At 45.4% G+C, this 20,347-nt stretch overlaps 2 protein-coding genes across 4 annotated transcripts in view; one reads left to right on the top strand and one right to left on the bottom strand.

Annotated features, from left to right (window-relative positions):
• Positions 1–16,211, bottom strand: part of zgc:165481 (uncharacterized protein LOC100073327 homolog) — a 65,483-nt gene extending 49,272 nt beyond the window's left edge. Inside the window, exon 1 of the mRNA XM_034185220.1 lies at positions 15,998–16,211. Within this exon, the coding sequence (XP_034041111.1) occupies positions 15,998–16,058 (61 nt within the window). The 5' untranslated portion in view covers positions 16,059–16,211. The remainder of the gene's footprint in view (positions 1–15,997) is intronic.
• The window catches only part of cep89 (centrosomal protein 89), a 331,169-nt gene that overhangs the window by 236,609 nt on the left and 74,213 nt on the right, over positions 1–20,347 (top strand). For all 3 annotated transcript variants that reach the window (XM_034185204.1, XM_034185196.1, XM_034185210.1), the window contains exon 16: positions 16,127–16,275. In XM_034185204.1, the coding sequence (XP_034041095.1) occupies positions 16,127–16,275 (149 nt within the window). The remainder of the gene's footprint in view (positions 1–16,126; positions 16,276–20,347) is intronic.

The raw sequence follows: 20,347 nt of genomic DNA, 5'->3' as shown, positions 1-20,347 counted from the left end.
GACCCGTGACAAAATCCAGGCCGATGTGAGACCAGGGGCGATGAGGCACGGGCAGCGGCTGTAGCAATCCCGATGTCTTGCGGTGGTCGGCCTTGCCCCTGGCGCAGGTGGTACAGGCCTGGATGTAACCCCGGACGTCGGCCTCCAGGGACGCCCACCAGAAGCGCTGCCGGACGACTGCCACGGTTCTTCGCACCCCAGGATGACAGGAGAGCTTAGAACCGTGACAGAAGTCCAGAACTGCAGCCCTGGCTTCTGGTGGGACATAGAGTTTGTTCTTCGGTCCGGTTCCAGGGTCCGGGTCTCGTGTCAGGGCCTCCCGGACGGTCTTCTCCACGTCCCAGGTGAGGGCGGCCACGATAGCGGACTCCGGGATGATGGGATCCGGGGGATCCGATGACTCCGTTTTGACCTCATCTTCATGTACCCGGGACAAAGCATCCGATCTTTGATTTTTGGTCCCGGGACGGTAGGTGATCCGGAAGTCAAAACGGCCGAAGAACAGTGACCAGCGGGCTTGCCTGGGATTCAGCCGCTTGGCGGTCCTGATATACTCCAGGTTCCGGTGGTCAGTGAAAACCGTGAATGGCACGGACGTTCCCTCCAACAGATGTCTCCACTCCTCAAGAGCCTCTTTCACCGCAAGGAGCTCTCGATTGCCCACGTCATAGTTCCGTTCGGCTGGGGTCAACCTGCGGGAAAAATAGGCACACGGGTGAAGGACCTTATCGGTCTTCCCGCTCTGGGACAGCACGGCTCCTATCCCTGAGTCCGAGGCGTCCACTTCAACCACTAACTGGCGACTAGGATCGGGCTGCACCAGAACAGGTGCAGACGAGAAGCGCCATTTCAACTCCTTGAACGCGGCATCGCAACGATCCGACCAGGTGAAGGGGACTTTTGGTGAGGTCAGGGCTGTCAGGGGGCTAACTACCTGACTGTAGCCCTTAATGAACCTCCTGTAGAAATTAGCAAAGCCTAGGAACTGTTGCAACTTCCTACGGCTTGTGGGTTGGGGCCAGTCTCTCACCGCCGCAACCTTGGCCGGATCAGGAGCGACGGAGTTGGAGGAGATGATGAACCCCAGGAAGGACAAAGACGTGCGGTGGAACTCACACTTCTCGCCCTTCACAAACAGCCGGTTCTCCAACAACCGCTGCAGGACCTGACGTACATGCCGGACATGAGTCTCAGGATCCGGAGAAAAGATGAGTATATCATCTAGATATACGAACACGAACCGGTGCAGGAAATCCCGCAAGACATCATTAACTAATGCTTGGAACGTCGCGGGGGCGTTTGTGAGGCCGAACGGCATGACCAGGTACTCAAAGTGACCTAAGGGGGTGTTAAATGCCGTCTTCCACTCGTCTCCCTTCCTGATCCGAACCAGGTGATACGCGTTTCTAAGATCGAGCTTGGTGAAGATTTGGGCTCCATGCAGGGGTGTGAACACCGAATCCAACAGGGGCAACGGGTATCGGTTGCGAACCGTGATCTCGTTCAGCCCCCTATAATCAATGCATGGACGAAGTCCGCCGTCTTTTTTACCCACAAAAAAGAAACCTGCGCCCATCGGGGAGGTGGAATTCCGGATCAACCCGGCAGCTAATGAGTCCCGGATGTAGGTCTCCATTGATTCGCGCTCAGGCCGTGAGAGGTTGTACAGCCTACTGGACGGGAACTCACTGCCCGGAACCAAATCAATGGCACAATCATACGGACGGTGGGGGGGAAGTGTGAGAGCCAGATCCTTGCTGAACACGTCGACAAGGTCGTGGTACTCCACCGGCACCGTCCCCAGATTGGGCGGGACTCTGACCTCCTCCTTAGCTTGGGAGCCGGGAGGAACCGAGGAACCTAGACACACCCGATGGCAGGTCTCGCTCCACTGAACCACTACCCCGGACAGCCAATCAATCCGGGGATTGTGCTTCAACATCCAGGGAAATCCTAAAACCACACAGGAGGTGGCCTGAGTCACAAAAAACTCGATCACCTCCCGGTGATTTCCTGACACCACCAGAGTTACAGGTGGTGTCTTATGCGTGATCGGAGGGAGTAGGGAGCCATCTAGTGCCCGAACCTGTACGGGCGAGGTAAGCACCACCAGAGGGAGCCCTATCTCCCTGGCCCATCTGCTGTCCAGCAGATTCCCCTCAGAGCCCGTGTCCACCAGTGCTGGGGCCTTCAGGGTTGAGTCCTCATAAAGGATCGTAACTGGGAGTCGTGTGGCAATGTGGGTGTGTCCCACGTGAATGTCTCGGCCCACCCCTAGCCCAGTTTCTAGGGGCGGGCGTTGGAGTTTAACCGCTCGGGGCAGTCTTTCATATGGTGCTCTATTGCACCACAAACAAAACAAGGTCCGTGGGCCCGTCTCCTCTGTGCATCTGGTGCCCTAAATGTTGCCCTACTCGTGTCCATAGCTTCGTCAGTAGGGGGAGCTGTGGCCCCACGGAGCGCAGGGGCTGTGGAGCGTGGGGAAGGCGGAGCGCGGTCGGAACCGGAAGGGAGAGGGACGGCGCGTGCCCGGCCACGCCCTTCGTCTCGTTCCCGCCGACGTTCTTCTAACCGGTTGTCTAACCGTATGACAAGATCGATGAGCCCATCTAAATCCCGCGGTTCGTCCTTAGCCACCATGTGCTCCTTCGTCCTTAGCCACCAGGTGCTCCTTAAGAACCAAAGACAGTCCGTTTACAAAGGCAGCGCGGAGGGCAGTGCTATTCCAGCCGGACCTCGCAGCCGCAATGCGGAAGTCGACTGCATAGGCAGCTGCGCTCCGACGCCCCTGTCTCATTGACAGTAGCACGGTTGAAGCGGTTTCGCCTCTATTAGGGTGATCGAACACGGTTCTGAGCTCCCTTACAAACCCATCATATGTCAGAAGGAGCCGTGAAGTCTGCTCCCAGAGCGCTGTAGCCCAAGCGCGTGCCTCACCGCGAAGCAGGTTTATTACATAAGCTACTTTACTAGCATCAGTCGCGTACATGACGGGACGCTGTGCGAAGACGAGCGAGCACTGCATAAGAAAATCCGCGCACGTCTCCACACAGCCTCCGTACGGCTCTGGGGGGCTTATGTATGCTTCCGGGGAAGGTGGGAGGGGTCGTTGAACAACCAGTGCAACGTCTATGTTACGTACAGGGTCTACGGGAGGGAGAGCCGCAGCGGCGCCCGGAGGGCGCGCTTCCACCTGCGCGGCGAGAGCCTCCACCCTGCGGTTCAGGAGGACGTTCTGCTCCGTCATTAAATCTAACCGAGTCGTGAAAGCGGTGAGGATCCGCTGCAACTCACCAATTACCCCTCCTGCGGACGCCTGCGCGTCCTGTTCTTCCATTGGCCGTTCAACAGCCGGTTGACGCCCCTCGGGATCCATGACGTTGGCCGAGATATCCTGTTGTGAAAGTGTAGGAACACGGACCCACAACAGGGGGCGCAAATGAACGGACAATGGAGGAATCAAATAACACTGTTTTTACTGTTGTGAAAAAGGCACAACAAATACAACCGATTACAATATGGAGATCGAGTCTAATTACAACGGTGTCGTGTGGGCAGGCTCGACGATAGGAGACATCTGTCCAAGTCGAACCGGAACCAACCCGATTTCCTCTGCCACCGAACCCCGGGAATACTGGAGCCGCCAAGTCCCGAATTCCCAGGTGGCCACTGCCTCCGCTCATCGGATCCGGTACTGCTGGCAGGAAACAGAAACAGTCAGGTGTGGATGCGGCTGCACCCAGCAACACGGAGGGTGGAGAGTCCACCTCCACCTCTCGTCAACAACAATCAAGAAATGTAGGAAGGTGAGTACTTATCCAAACGCTGTCTGGTAGTCAGCTGTCCTACAGATAATCACAAGAACACAATTAAAGTCACACGTATGTGTAGGCTGAGTTTGTTACCTCTTTGGTAAGGCGATATCCCGGAAAATGAGGTGGAGATGCCGTCCTGCTGATATACCTCCTTATTGATTGGGATCAGCTGTCTCCAGTGATGGGTGACAGCTGTCATCCTGGCTGCTCCCGTAAGGCGGCAGCGCCCTCCGGTGCCTGGAGCCCGCACTCCAGGCAGGGCGCCCTCTAGTGGTGGTGGGCCAGCAGTACCTCCTCTTCAGCGGCCCACACAACAGTTTTGTATGTCAATATGTGGACGGACGCTGTGGAACGGGTTGGGTGTGGAGCTCCAGCTGTGTCCAAGCATGACCCAGTTCAAACGGTGGTTTTCATAAGGTACAGGGACAATGAAGGGCTTTGATGGTCACCAGTTCTTTCCATTAATTACCAATTAATATCCATTAATTACTTACATTTATTTATTTAATTATTGTTTTCTTTTTTTGTCTGTAAATGTGCACATATGTAAATATGTATCATCATGAGATGTTAGTAGATATTTGCATACATCTAATTGCAAATTTGTTTAAAACAGTATTTTGAAATCAAATGATGATTAAGAAAAGGACTTAGATAGTACAAGAAATAGGATTGAATAAGGTTATGCTCCACCTACTCCCTTTCGGACACATTATATTGACATTGTTCTTTTGTTTTGTGTTTTTGTTTTTGTGATTTGTTGCTTTTCTATGTTTGTTGTTTGTTTCTTCTTTGTTTTTCATGTCTGAAATAAAACTTTCAATCAGTCAATCACTCATGGTAAGAATGTATGGTGTCCCTGATATATAGTATCCATTGAGTAGCCTTTCCCAACTAGTGATCCACTGGCCACTGGTGGTTTATGAGCTACCCCCAGTGGTCCATGAGTATACTGGTAAAATGTCATTACCCGAGGCCATCAAATATGGCCATTGGGTATTATGAAGGCTTTTTGTCCATTCGTCCATCTGTCTGTGCTCAGAATAAGTCCAGCCCTTTTACTGCCAAAGTCTTCAAATTCACAGGGAACATTCTTGGGACACAGACCTTGGACAAGTTCAAAGATTGCTAACCTTGACCTATTTTAAGAGGTTAAAAAGTCACATTCTGTTTCAATCTGTTCATTTTTTTTTGTTTTGTTTTTTTGTTGGTGTTGTTTGTTTGTTTGTTTGTTTGTTTGTTTTTTTGAGTGATGGGGGTGACAGCCAAACAGATTAGAGCTGCGCCGTGATATCAGTGACAGGTCTGTGTAAAATCACTTCTTTTATGTAGCAAGAAATAAACATTTGTAAAACTGAAAACACTGTTTTTGGAATGTAATAACACCTCTGGTTTCGCCAATGTTACCGTGATGATATCACAAGCTGGTTTAGCTAACTGCAAAACTCAGTTTTGTTTGTGTGCTAATATAACATCTTTGTCATTTATTATGTAATAGGTAGCGAGACATAAACACTTCTAAAACTGAAAACGCTGTTTTTGGAACCTAATAACACATCTGGAGCTAAATTGCAGAAGTTGGCATGCATGCTAACTTTCGCTGACTCAAAGCTATCATTCAATACAGTTAAATTTTTTCTCATTAATGCCTGCAAATGCACAGAGAGTGACCTACAAATATTACTTGATGTGCACAACATCCACTCTTGTCAAAAGCTCATGTGAACACACACACATGGTGTTAACCCCCAAAACGTGAATCAGCGGCAAATCATGAATTATCTGCAAACTGTTAATTGCAAAATGTGAATAGAGAAAAAGTATTTCCCAAGACATGAACGCGGGTCTCACAAAACATGAGCGCAGGTCTCAGAAAACGAGAATATCGTTTCAGTTCATGATATATATGGTTTTTTTTTTTTCGTTTTTTTTTTCAGTTTAAGTTGTTTATGGATTTCAGTTTACAGATCAATTACTGCAGGAAATCTTGATTGCAAACCCTATCACCGCAAAAATGATTGTTTTTTTATTTTCTTTTGGGCGGGGGGGTGGTGTCACTACAACCGTTGAGGTGGGGATGTGATCTGAGCAACTCTTGCTTCTGGTGTGACACGCCTAGTCCCGCTGGGTGTGTCCCACTCCGAGGACAGTGTCAGGTGAGGAGTTTGACTGGGGTGGTCCAACTGTCAACTCAGAGAGGACAGAAACCTCCCCCTCCAGTAAACGGCTCAATAATCTTAAGAGAAATGTTGTAGAAAACAAACAACACTAGTTTCTACCTTCAGGAAGATAGACAATGAGCTACAACCTTGTTTTTATCCATATGAGCCATCCTCTGAACTGGAAAAATAATATTGACTTGAACGAGCAAATAGCGGAGAAATGGAAGTGTAGGGACCGTCTACAAAGTGCAAAAACAAGACACCAAAAAAATATTCAATAAATTCAGGTGTGGTGTCACCAAACTCAAAATTAAATTTTATGGAATTAGTGAATTTTCTTGCTCATTTTATGACTTATTTTAATGATTAAAAAAAAAATCACAAAAATTACATTTTTGCACATTTTTCCAAAGTGAGTGCTGTAGTTTAACCAGTAGGACCCCACTGATGTATGCAGAAAATTTCTTGTCACTCCACTGTATAACATTGACACCCTTGAAAATTTAAACAATAAAAAATTGTCCAAAGTTTTTCACAATGACATTTTTCTGCTTAAAACATGCATGCACAGTGGAGGCAGGGCGGGCCAATTTTTAGGGGTAGACCGTTCGGTCTGCAACACCGGATTACAGATTTTGTGTCATTCAAATTTAACATTGAAAACCCCATTTAATGAATACTTTACAAACATGCCCCAATCACTCTCATATTTGAAAGTGAGGTGCAGACTGGCACTCGCTATCACCTGACAAAGTTTGATCCAGATCTGATCTGGATTGTGGATTTTGTGGACACACACACACACACACACACACACACACACACACCTTCAACCGCTGTAGGTCGCGGGGGGCTGGAGCCTATCCCAGCAGTCACAGAGCATGAGGCAGTGTACACCCAGGACAGGACGCCAGTCTGTTGTTGCAGGGCCACAAACAGACAAACAAACACAGTCACACGCACACCTACGGACAACTGAAAGATTCCAATCCACCTAAACCGCATGTCATGGTTCCAATCCACCTAACCGGCATGTCCTGTTTCCTCCCACATCCACATGTGGGAGCACCCGGAGGAAACCCACGCAAACACGGGGAGAACATGCAAACTCCACACAGAAAGGCGACAGGCGGGAATTGAACCCATGAGGCAACCACTGTGCTAACCACTAAGCCACTGCGCTGCCCGGATTTTGTGGACATCTGAATTTAATATTAAAAAGCGAATTTGGTGTACATTTTGCTTTATATCTCAATCAAAAGTGCCTTAATCACTCTTATTTGTGACAATGAGGTACTTAGTGGGAAAAAGTCTTTGTTGTAAGATCATCTAGGTCAACCCCTGTTCAATGAAATATATCATTATTGACTTTCAAGAGAAACCATATAATATATTTCATTATTTTATAAATATTTCTTATTTAATTTTGATCTTGTGGAGATAACACTTTATTGACTTGAAAGAGAAACCGATTCACCTAACCCATGCAAACTCCACACACAAAGGCCACAGGTGGGAATCGATCCAGTGCCCTTCTTGCTGTGAGGCAACAGTGCTAACCACTAATCCACAGGTGCTGCCTTAGTGATTAGAAGCTAATGTTATTGTACAAGGCACAGAGAACTCCAGTAAACTGTTTATTTACAACCCCTGGCAAAAATTATGGAATCATCGGCCTTGGAGGATGTTCATTCAGTTGTTTAATTTTGTAGAAAAAAAGCAGATCACAGACATGACACAAAACTAAAGTCATTTCAAATGGCAACTCTCTGGCTTTAAGAAACACTATAAGAAATCAGGAAAAAAAAAATTGTGGCAGTCAGTAACGGTTACTTTTTTAGACCAAGCAGAGGGAAAAAAATATGGAATCACTCAATTCTGAGGAAAAAATTATGGAATCATGAAAAACAAAAGAACGCTCCAACACATCACTAGTATTTTGTTGCACCACCTCTGGCTTTTATAACAGCTTGCAGTCTCTGAGGCATGGACTTAATGAGTGACAAACAGTACTCTTCATCAGTCTGGCTCCAGCTTTCTCTGATTGCTGTTGCCAGATCAGCTTTGCAGGTTGGAGCCTTGTCATGGACCATTTTCTTCAACTTCCACCAAAGATTTTCAATTGGTTTTCAATTGATCCGGACTATTTGCAGGCCATGACATTGACCCTATGTGTCTTTTTGCAAGGAATGTTTTCACAGTTTTTGCTCTATGGCAAGATGCATTATCATCTTGAAAAATGATTTCATCATCCCCAAACATCCGTTCAATTGATGGGATAAGAAAAGTGTCCAAAATATCAATGTAAACTTGTGCATTTATTGATGATTCAATTCAATTCAATTCAATCGATCAATTTTTTTATATAGCGCCAAATCACAACAAACAGTTGCCCCAAGGCGCTTTATATTGTAAGGCAAGGCCATACAATAATTATGTAACACCCCAACTGTCAAAACGACCCCCTGTGAGCAAGCACTTGGCTACAGTGGGAAGGAAAAACTCCCTTTTAACAGGAAGAAACCTCCAGCAGAACCAGGCTCAGGGAGGGGCAGTCTTCTGCTGGGACTGGTTGGGGCTGAGGGAGAGAACCAGGAAAAAGACATGCTGTGGAGGACAGCAGAGATCGATCACTAATGATTAAATGCAGAGTGGTGCATACAGAGCAAAAAGAGAAAGAAACAGTGCATCATGGGAACCCCCCAGCAGTCTACGTCTATAGCAGCATAACTAAGGGATGGTTGATCCAGCCCTAACTATAAGCTTTAGCAAAAAGGAAAGTTTTAAGCCTAATCTTAAAAGTAGAGAGGGTGTCTGTCTCCCTGATCTGAATTGGGAGCTGGTTCCACAGGAGAGGAGCCTGAAAGCTGAAGGCTCTGCCTCCCATTCTACTCTTACAAACCCTAGGAACTACAAGTAAGCCTGCAGTCTGAGAGCGAAGCGCTCTATTGGGGTGATATGGTACTACGAGGTCCCTAAGATAAGATGGGACCTGATTATTCAAAACCTTATAAGTAAGAAGAAGAATTTTAAATTCTATTCTAGAATTAACAGGAAGCCAATGAAGAGAGGCCAATATGGGTGAGATATGCTCTCTCCTTCTAGGCCCCGTCAGTACTCTAGCTGCAGCATTTTGAATTAACTGAAGGCTTTTTAGGGAACTTTTAGGACAACCTGATAATAATGAATTACAATAGTCCAGCCTAGAGGAAATAAATGCATGAATTAGTTTTTCAGCATCACTCTGAGACAAGACCTTTCTGATTTTTGAGATATTGCGTAAATGCAAAAAAGCAGTCCTACATATTTGTTTAATATGTGCTTTGAATGACATATCCTGATCAAAAATGACTCCAAGATTTCTCACAGTATTACTAGAGGTCAGGGTAATGCCATCCAGAGTAAGGATCTGGTTAGACACCATGTTTCTAAGATTTGTGGGGCCAAGTACAATAACTTCAGTTTTATCTGAGTTTAAAAGCAGGAAATTAGAGGTCATCCATGTCTTTATGTCTGTAAGACAATCCTGCAGTTTAGCTAATTGGTGTGTGTCCTCTGGCTTCATGGATAGATAAAGCTGGGTATCATCTGCGTAACAATGAAAATTTAAGCAATACCGTCTAATAATACTGCCTAAGGGAAGCATGTATAAAGTGAATAAAATTGGTCCTAGCACAGAACCTTGTGGAACTCCATAATTAACTTTAGTCCGTGAAGAAGATTCCCCATTTACATGAACAAATTGTAATCTATTAGACAAATATGATTCAAACCACCGCAGCGCAGTGCCTTTAATACCTATGGCATGCTCTAATCTCTGTAATAAAATTTTATGGTCAACAGTATCAAAAGCAGCACTGAGGTCTAACAGAACAAGCACAGAGATGAGTCCACTGTCCGAGGCCATAAGAAGATCATTTGTAACCTTCACTAATGCTGTTTCTGTACTATGATGAATTCTAAAACCTGACTGAAACTCTTCAAATAGACCATTCCTCTGCAGATGATCAGTTAGCTGTTTTACAACTACCCTTTCAAGAATTTTTGAGAGAAAAGGAAGGTTGGAGATGATGTAATGACAGCCATCTCCCCAGTGCCTTTACCTGACATGCAGCCCCATATCATCAATGACTGTGGAAATTTACATGTTCTCTTCAGGCAGTCATCTTTATAAATCTCATTGGAACGGCACCAAACAAAAGTTCCAGCATCATCACCTTGCCCAATGCAGATTCGAGATTCATCACTGAATATGACTTTCATCCAGTCATCCACAGTCCATGATTGCTTTTCCTTAGCCCACTGTAACCTTGTTTTTTTCTGTTTAGGTGTTAATGATGGCTTTCGTTTAGCTTTTCTGTATGTAAATCCCATTTCCTTTAGGCAGTTTCTTACAGTTCGGTCACAGACGTTGACTCCAGTTTCCTCCCATTCGTTCCTCATTTGTTTTGTTGTGCATTTTCAATTTTTGAGACATATTGCTTTAAGTTTTCTGTCTTGATGCTTTGACGTCTTCCTTGGTCTACCAGTATGTTTGCCTTTAACAACCTTCCCATGTTTGTATTTGGTCCAGAGTTTAGACACAGCTGACTGTGAACAACCAACATATTTTGCAACATTGCGTGATGATTTACCCTCTTTTAAGAGTTTGATAATCCTCTCCTTTGTTTCAATTGACATCTCTCGTGTTGGAGCCATGATTCATGTCAGTCCACTTGGTGCAACAGCTCTCCAAAGTGTGATCACTCCTTTTTAGATGCAGACTAACGAGCATATCTGATTTGATGCAGGTGTTAGTTTTGGGGATGAAAATTTGCAGCGTGATTCCATAATTTATTCCTCAGAATTGAGTGAGTCCATATTTTTTTTCCCTCTGCTTGGTCTAAAAAAGTAACCGTTACTGACTGCCACAGTTATTTTTCCTGATTTCTTATAGTGTTTCTTAAAGCCTGAAAGTCGCCATTTGAAATGAATTTAGTTTTGTGTCATGTCTGTGATCTGCTTTTTTTCTACAAAATTAAACAAATGAATGAACATCCTCCGAGGCCGGTGATTCCATAATTATTGCCAGGGGTTGTATACATACATCTTCACCTGCATATCCAGGATCGGGTCGGAGGGGCAACAGCTCCAGCAGGGGACCCCAACTTTCCCTTTCCTGGGACACATTAACCACATCTGAGTGGGGGATCCCGAGGCATTCCCAGGCCAGTATGGAGATATAATCTCTCCACCTAGTCCTGGGTTTTCCCCGAGGTCTCCTTCCAGTTGGACATGCCTGGAACACCTCCCAAGGCAGGCGCCCGGGGGGCATCCTTACCAGACGCCTGAACCACCTCAGCTGGCTCCTTTAAATTCAACAAAGCAGCAGCCCTATTGTTGCTCTTCTTGTTGTCTCACACAGTCCCAACATGCCTGGTGCCAAGTAGTATGAAACTTATATTCCCTCTTTTTATTCCAATCAATCAATCAATTTTTTTTTTATATAGCGCCAAATCACAACAAACAGTTGCCCCAAGGCACTTTATATTGTAAGGCAAGGCCATACAATAATTATGTAAAACCCCAACGGTCAAAACGACCCCCTGTGAGCAAGCACTTGGCTACAGTGGGAAGGAAAAACTCCCTTTTAACAGGAAGAAACCTCCAGCAGAACCAGGCTCAGGGAGGGGCAGTTTTCTGCTGGGACTGGTTGGGGCTGAGGGAGAGAACCAGGAAAAAGACATGCTGTGGAGGGGAGCAGAGATCGATCACTAATGATTAAATGCAGAGTGGTGCATACAGAGCAAAAAGAGAAAGAAACAGTGCATCATGGGAACCCCCCAGCAGTCTAAGTCTATAGCAGCATAACTAAGGGATGGTTCAGGGTCACCTGATCCAGCCCTAACTATAAGCTTTAGCAAAAAGGAAAGTTGTTCCAGAGCATAATCTTTCGGTTTCAGAGCATGGTTTATTAAATTTATTTGTTCTACAACCCCTGGCAAAAATTATGGAATCACCGGCCTCGGAGGATGTCCATTCAGTTGTTTAATTTTGTAGCAAAAAAGGAGATCACAGACATGACACAAAACTAAAGTCATTTCAAATGGCAACTTTCTGGCTTTAAGAAACACTATAAGAAATCAAGAAAAAAAATTGTGGCAGTCAGTAACGGTTACTTTTTTAGACCAAGCAGAGGGAAAGAAATATGGAATCACTCAATTCTGAGGAATAAATTATGGAATCACCCTGTAAATTTTCATCCCCAAAACTAACACCTGCATCAAATCAGATCTGCTCGTTAGTCTGCATCTAAAAAGGAGTGATCACACTTTGGAGAGCTGTTGCACCAAGTGGACTGACATGAATCATGGCTCCAACACGAGAGATGTCAACTGAAACAAAGGAGAGGATTATCAAACTCTTAAAAGAGGGTAAATTATCTCGCAATGTTGCAAAAGATGTTGGTTGTTCACAGTCAGCTGTGTCTAAACTCTGGACCAAATACAAACAACATGGGAAGGTTGTTAAAGGCAAACATACTGGTAGACCAAGGAAGACATCAAAGCGTCAAGACAGAAAACTTAAAGCAATATGTCTCAAAAATCGAAAATGCACAACAAAACAAATGAGGAACGAATGGGAGGAAACTGGAGTCAACGTCTGTGACCGAATTGTAAGAAACCGCCTAAAGGAAATGGGATTTACATACAGAAAAGCTAAACGAAAGCCATTATTAACACCTAAACAGAAAAAAACAAGGTTACAATGGGCTAAGGAAAAGCAATCGTGGACTGTGGATGACTGGATGAAAGTCATATTCAGTGATGAATCTCGAATCTGCATTGGGCAAGGTGATGATGCTGGAACTTTTGTTTGGTGCCATTCCAATGAGATTTATAAAGATGACTGCCTGAAGAGAACATGTAAATTTCCATAGTCATTGATGATATGGGGCTGCATGTCAGGTAAAGGCACTGAGGAGATGGCTGTCATTACATCATCAATAAATGCACAAGTTTACGTTGATATTTTGGACACTTTTCTTATCCCATCAATTGAAAGGATGTTTGGGGATGATGAAATCATTTTTCAAGATGATAATGCATCTTGCCAGCAAAAACTGTGAAAACATTCCTTGCAAAAAGACACATAGGGTCAATGTCATGGCCTGCAAATAGTCCGGATCTTAATCCAATTGAAAATCTTTGGTGGAAGTTGAAGAAAATGGTCCATGACAAGGCTCCAACCTGCAAAGCTGATCTGGCAACAGCAATCAGAGAAAGTTGGAGCCAGATTGATGAAGAGTACTGTTTGTCACTTATTAAGTCCATGCCTCAGAGACTGCAAGCTGTTATAAAAGCCAGAGGTGGTGCAACAAAATACTAGTGATGTGTTGGAGCGTTCTTTTGTTTTTCATGATTCCATAATTTCTTCATCAGAATTGAGTGATTCCATATTTTTTTCCCTGTGCTTGGTCTAAAAAAGTAACCGTTACTGACTGCCACAATTTTTTTTTCCTGATTTCTTATAGTGTTTCTTAAAGCCAGAAAGTTGCCATTTGACATGACTTTAGTTTTGTGTCATGTCTGTGATCTGCTTTTTTTCTACAAAATTAAACAACTGAATGAACAACCTCTGAGGCCGGTGATTCCATAATTTTTGCCAGGGGTTGTATAAGACACAGACCATTTCTCATTCAGATTTCCTCTTTTTGTCTTGCTCTACCGCAATTGGCATCAAGGTTAGTGGCGCCAATTGCTGATGCATGATGGTCAATAAACTGAAGCATCACAGAATCACACCAACAGCCAGAAGGTGTGCTGCTGGAGGTCGGGATACAAGACTGGCCTGGCTGATGTTATATATTAAAACTCTGATAAAGAATAGCTTATTACTATGCAGAGGACTTTGTATTTTTATCACTTTGTAAGTGTTTGTAACATAACTGTTAGACTGGCCTAAACGGTGGGTCACGTCTCTGAGTTTGGTCTGCTTTTGGGTTCTTCCCCAAAAATGCCAGAGGGAGTATATTCCTAAACTACTGACAACCAAGTACCTGCTCTGGGTGGTTGGCAAGGTTAACACTTACCCATGTGAAGCGCCTTGGGGCAGCGTTGTTGTGATTTAGCACTATGTAAATAAATTGAATTGCTCTACCACCTTCTGCTCTAGAGTGTGAATCACAGTATCTCATTTACTGCAGAGGAGCAGTTTGTCAGACATCAAGAAAATGTCATCTTGTGTCTATAGTTGACAGTGCATTATTTTTCATATGCAAGATGCTTCAGAGTATAAGTGTGAACCTCCCAAACTAATTAAAAAACAGGAATCATAGTATGGAAAATACAGTACTTTAAATTACACACCTGTAAAATATACAGCTTTGTGTTTATTTAAAAAATGCAACCAAGGACAAATGTAGAAAATCAAGATAATATGTATTAAAATTATATTATTTCCAAGACAAACATAGGAACCTAATCCCCAACCTACAGATCCTTGAAGATGTAATTTATTCATCCATTATTGGTATTTACAAATATTTATTGTTTTCAAGCACAATCTGTTGATTTTCTTTTTACTATGGTTTCCTGTTACTGGACTATCATTTTAGTCATACTAAAATTAGATGACTGGGGGGGGGAGACAAGTATCGTATTTGCATGTTCCATGACCATTTCATCATGTTGATTTTTAGTGGTGTACTAAAATGAACTGAAACCAGTGCAGAAGGTTCCAGGTTCAAATCCCACCCCTGCCACATTTCTCCATGTAATGTGGAGTTGTGTCAGGAAGGGCATCCAGCATAAAACCTATGCCAATTCAACATGCAGATCCACCTTGGATTTGCTGTGGCGACCCCAAGTGCAAACAAGGGAGCAGCTGAAGGGACTTACTTTTTACTAAAATTAACTGAAACTAACACAGGAATGGCAGCAAAAAAGTTTGTAACTTCATCATTCCAGTTACTGTATTTTCCGGAATATAAGATGACGTTTTTTCCTAGTTTGGGAGGTCCTGCGACTTACAGTACACTCCAGTGCGTCTTTTATACCGAATTATTCGTTATAATAACTATTTTGTAGGACTATCCCAGGAATCAAAGCACTAAACAAAATAAACACAAATAATAAAAGAATGAATGCCAGTAATAATAAGTACACTGCAACAATGCACAAAAATCCCAAATTAAGTAGCTGATAATACAGAAAAGGGGTGCGACCTTTCCTCTGGTGGGTGCAACGAGTGTAACCTCTAGAATCATTGTACATTTTGTGTTCAGTAAGGTCTTTTAATGCAACTTTGTGTGTATGTCGGGGGAGCAGCTGAATCTTATTGACTTATTGACTGTGATTATGATTGGTTTGTTGAGGGAAAAATGGACTTCTTTTCTGTACAGATGCATCCTGTTTAGGCACACCTTGCTGATGCCTTGATTTGTAATCATAATTAATAGACTGAAATTAAAGAGTGAAGTGAGGCTCTTCAGAAGTCCAACCTCATCGTATCAAATCTATTGCCTGTCGCCTGTAAAATCCATGATCAGTGGACGTGAATCAAAGCCCCTTATTTGTTTTACCTTTAATCAAGCAGCTAGAGACAGATCCTATGTGCGAGAGCACACCCTCACGTAAAAATACATTCTTTTAAAAATGTGTTTTTCTCCTCATAGGCTCCAACTGCAGTGCACAGAGCAGCAGCACATAAATGGACTTACTTTTCCTCTCCCTTGTTTGCTCTCTTAAAAATATTGGACCATCTGATGCTAAGCTTTTGTAAAACTGGCAACATGTTATAGGCAACATGTTATACGACTACGTGATTGCTGCCCTGAATAGATCTTTATTGCTGTAATCACATCAACAGCTACTTATCTGTTGAACCAACAACTTACATGTAAGTCTGCACCAAAATCTTTTTGCTGACCAGCACACACTTCTTTTTTTTTTTCTTTTTTTTTTTGTAATTCTGCTGGAAGTGCGGATGCACTTGTGTCAGCCTTTCTGCAGACGTCTGTATGCGTGTGCCGTTCCTCACCTTGTCCCAATCTGTGCAACTTCCCCTCCTCCACTCCAGTCTTCTCCGCACTGTCTCTCATGTAAAGGCACCTCCTTCATAACAGCACTCCACATCTCATTCCTATGTGCGTGCGCTCGTGTTGTGCAGGTGTACCGGAGCCAGGCGTCATCTAGGCTGGCAGCATTGGAGGAGGCAACGGAGGGGAGGACAGCTTCGTACCAGAGGGAGATCCTTCACCTGCAGAGGCTGCTGAGAGAAAGACAGGAGGCTGAGGAGAGACTGCTGCAGTCCAAACGGTAGGAGGGGAGAGAGGAGGAGAGAGAGGGAGGAGAAATTGTGAGCAGAAAAAGACAACATGGTGAGAAGATGGAGAAATGTGAAGGGAGACCTTATTTGACTTGAAAAGGGAGGAGACTGCATTAATCTGTAAACAGAAACAAAAGGTGAATGAATAACGGAACGCGTCAGGCCAAAGCTAGCACGAGGCTGCAGAGTGTGCATGTGTGGCGCATCAATGCACACCAGCTACAGATGCGAGGCAGAGAGTTGTTTGGCTACAAATCATACAGCAACATACAAAAAAAGCACTGTGTTCCTGCTTCTCAGCAGCTGTGACAGTCCTGAATGATTCAGATTTTTTGAACTGTGATCTGAGCCTTTTCTGACATCTGAAGGCAACAAGTTCTTCAGACATAAGGTGGAGGAGAAATGAATGTTTCCCAATGAGACACAGCAGCTCCAAAGTACAATAAAAATCTGCCAGTTGATAGAGGGCAGTCAGGACGGTGCCCCCCCCCCACGTCAGATCTTTTTGATGTCAAAAATTTAAAGAAAGGAATCAAATAAAAACTTTTTGATACAATGTAATCAATACCCTGACTGAGTGATCTGTGAGTGATGTGCACTATGTAAATTATGTTATTAGTGTTAAAGTTGTCGTTCGCTGATACAGGGATAAGCATATCTCCCCGTGTTACTTGTCAGAAGTAATCATGTTGAGACCAAGCTCAAAATCTGTCAAGATATGATGTTAGGACACATCATCAGTGATGTTACCTGGGGTCATCAAGTGTTTCAAACATCACAAACCCTCACCCAAGTGACCCCAAACGGGTTGATCACACCACAGCAGCAACCCACACATTTACCTCTTCAACCAGAGCCACTGGTACAACCCCAATTCCAATGAGACTGAGACGTGTGTACAATGTAAATAAAAACAGAATACAATGATTTGCAAATCCTCTTCAACCTATATTCAGTTGACTACACCACAAAGACAACATATTTAATGTTCAAACTGATAAACTTTATTGTTTTTTTTTTAAATATTTGCTCATTTTCAAATGGCTACCTGCAACACGTTTCAAAAAAGCTGGGACATTGATATGTTTACCACGGTGTTACATCACCTTTCCTTCTAACAACACTCAATAAGCTTTTGGGAACTGAGGACACTAATTGTTGAAGCTTTGTAGGTGGAATTCTTTCCCATACTTGCTTGATGTACGACTTCAGTTGTTCAACAGTCCGGGGTCTCTGTTGTCGTATTTTGTAATTCATAATGCACCACACATTTTCAATGGGCGACAGGTCTGGACTGCAGGCAGGCCAGTCTAGCACCCTCACTCTTTTACTACGAAGCCACACTGTTGTAACACGTGCAGAATGTGGCTTGGCATTGTCTTGCTGAAATGAGCAGGGACGTCCCTAAAAAGACATTGCTTCAATGGCAGCATGTGTTGCTCCAAAACCTGGATGTACCTTTCAGCATTGATGGTGCAATCGCAGATGTGTAAGTTGCCCATGCCATGGGCACTAACACACCCCCATACCATCACAGATGCTGGCTTTTGAACTTTGCGCTGGTAACAATCTGGATGGTCTTTTTCCTCTTTTGTCCGGAGGACATGGCGTCCATGATTTCCAAAAACAATTTGAAATGTGGACTCATCAGACCACAGCACACGTTTCCACTTTGCATCTGTCCATTTCAAATGAGCTCAGGCCCAGAGAAGGCAGCGGCATTTCTGGATGTTGTTGATGTATGGCTTTCAATTGCATGGCAGAGTTTTAACTTGCAATTGTAGATGTAGCGATGAACTGTGTTAACTGAAAATGGTTTTCTGAAGTGTTCCTGAGCCCACACGGTAAGATCCTGTACACAATGATGGTTTTTAATGCAGTGCTGTCTGAGGGATCGAAGGTTACGGGCATTCAGTGTTGGTTTTCAGCCTTCTCTGAATCTTCTGATTATTTTATGGACTGTAGATGATGGAATCCCTAAATTCCTTGCAATTGAACATTGAGAAACATCGTTCTTAAACTGTTGGACTATTTTTTCAAGCAGATGTTCACAAAGTTGTGATCCTCACCCCATCTTTGCTTTTGAACAGCTGAGCCTTTTGGGGATGCTCCTTTTATACCCAGTCATGACACTCACAGTTAGTGTCCTCAGTTCCCAAACGCTTATTGAGTTTTGTTAGAAGGAAAGGTGATGTAGTGAACCCACCCTCCTGTGGGTTCACCACCTGCAGAGGGGGCCATGGGGATTGGGTGCAGAGAGGATTGGGTGGTGGTCGAGGGCGGGTGGCCCGGCGGCCCGGTCCATGCTCACAGCCCCTGGATGTTGGGATGTGGAATGTCACCTCGCTAGGGGGGAAGGAGCCTGAGCTTGTGCGGGAGGTTGAGAGATACCAACTAGAGATAGTCAGGCTCACCTCCACGCACAGCTTAGGCTCTGGTACCCAACTCCTGGAGAGGGGCTGGATGCTTCATTTTTCTGGCGTTGCCCACGGGGAGAGGCAGAGAGATGGGGTCACATTGCTTATTGCTCCCCAGCTCAGTCGCCATGTGTTGGAGTTCACTCCAGTGAACGAGAGGGTCGCGTCCCTACACCTTCGGGTCGGGGACAGGTCTCTCACTGTTGTCTCGGCCTATGGGCCGAACAGCAGTGCAGAGTACCCGACCTTCCTTGAGTCCCTGGGAGGGGTACTAGATAGCGCTCCGACTGGGGACTCCATTGTTCTCCTGGGGGAATTCGGCGCCCACGTGGGCGGCGACAGTGAAACCTGGAGGGGGGTGATCGGGAAGCACGGCCTCCCCGATCTGAACCCGAGTGGTGTTCAGTTGTTGGACTTCTGTGCTAGTCACAGTTTGTCCATCACAAACACGATGTTCGAGCACAAGGGTGTCCATAAGTGCACGTGGCACCAGGACACCATCAGCCGAGGTCGATGATTGACTTTGTAGTCGTATCATCTGACCTTTGGCCACGTGTCTCAGACACTCGAGTGAAGAGAGGGGCAGAGCTGTCGACCGATCACCACCTGGTGGTGAGTTGCATCCGCTGGGAGGGGAGGAAGCCGGTCAGACCTGGCAGGCCCAAACGTATCATGAGGGTCTGCTGGGAACGACTGGCGGAACCCTTTGTCAGCGAGGTCTTCAACTCCCACCTCCGGGAGAACTTCTCCCAGATCCCGGGGGAGGTTGGAGACATGGAGTCCGAGTGGACCATGTTCTCCACCTCCATTGTCAATGCGGCCACTCGTAGCTGTGGTCGCAAGGTCTCTGGTGCCTGTCGCGGCAGCAATCCCCGAACCCAGTGGTGGACACCGGAAGTAAGGGATGCCGTCAAACTGAAGAAGGAGTCCTACTTATCTTTGTTGGTAGGTGGGACCCCAGAGGCAGCTGACAGGTACTGGCAGGCCAAGCGTGCTGCAGCCCGTGCGGTCGCAGAGGCAAAAACTCGGGTCTGGGAGGAGTTTGGGGAGGCAATGGAGGAGGACTATCGGTCGGCCTCGAAGAGATTCTGGCAAACCGTCCGACACCTCAGGAGGCGGAAGCAGCTCTCCACCAGCACTGTTTACGGTGCGGGTGGGGAGCTGTTGACCCTGACTGGGGATGTTGTCGGGCGGTGAAAGGAGTACTTCAAGGATCTCCTCAATCCCATCGTCACGTCTTCCGAAGAGGAAGCAGAGACTGGGGACTCAGAGGCGGACTCATCCATTACCCAGGCCGAAGTCACCGAGGTGGTTAGAAAGCTCCTCGGTGGCAAGGCTCCTGGGGTGGATGAAATCCGTCCTGAGTACCTTAAGTCTCTGGATGTTGTGGGACTGTTTTGGCTGACACGCCTCTGCAACATCACGTGGCGATCGGGGACAGTGCCTCTGGATTGGCAGACCAGGGTGGTGGTCCCTCTGTTTAAGAAGGGGGACCGGAGGGTGTGTTCCAACTATAGTGGGATCACACTCCTCAGCCTCCCCTTTAAGGTCTATTCCAGAGTACTGGAGAGGAGAATTCGACCGATGGTCGAACCTCGGATTCAGGAGGAGCAGTGTGGTTTTTGTCCTGGTCGCGGCACACTGG

This window comes from Thalassophryne amazonica, chromosome 2 (assembly GCF_902500255.1).
Source record: "Thalassophryne amazonica chromosome 2, fThaAma1.1, whole genome shotgun sequence".
Classification (NCBI taxonomy): Eukaryota; Metazoa; Chordata; class Actinopteri; order Batrachoidiformes; family Batrachoididae; genus Thalassophryne; species Thalassophryne amazonica.
This window is presented reverse-complemented; position numbering and strand designations above follow the sequence as displayed.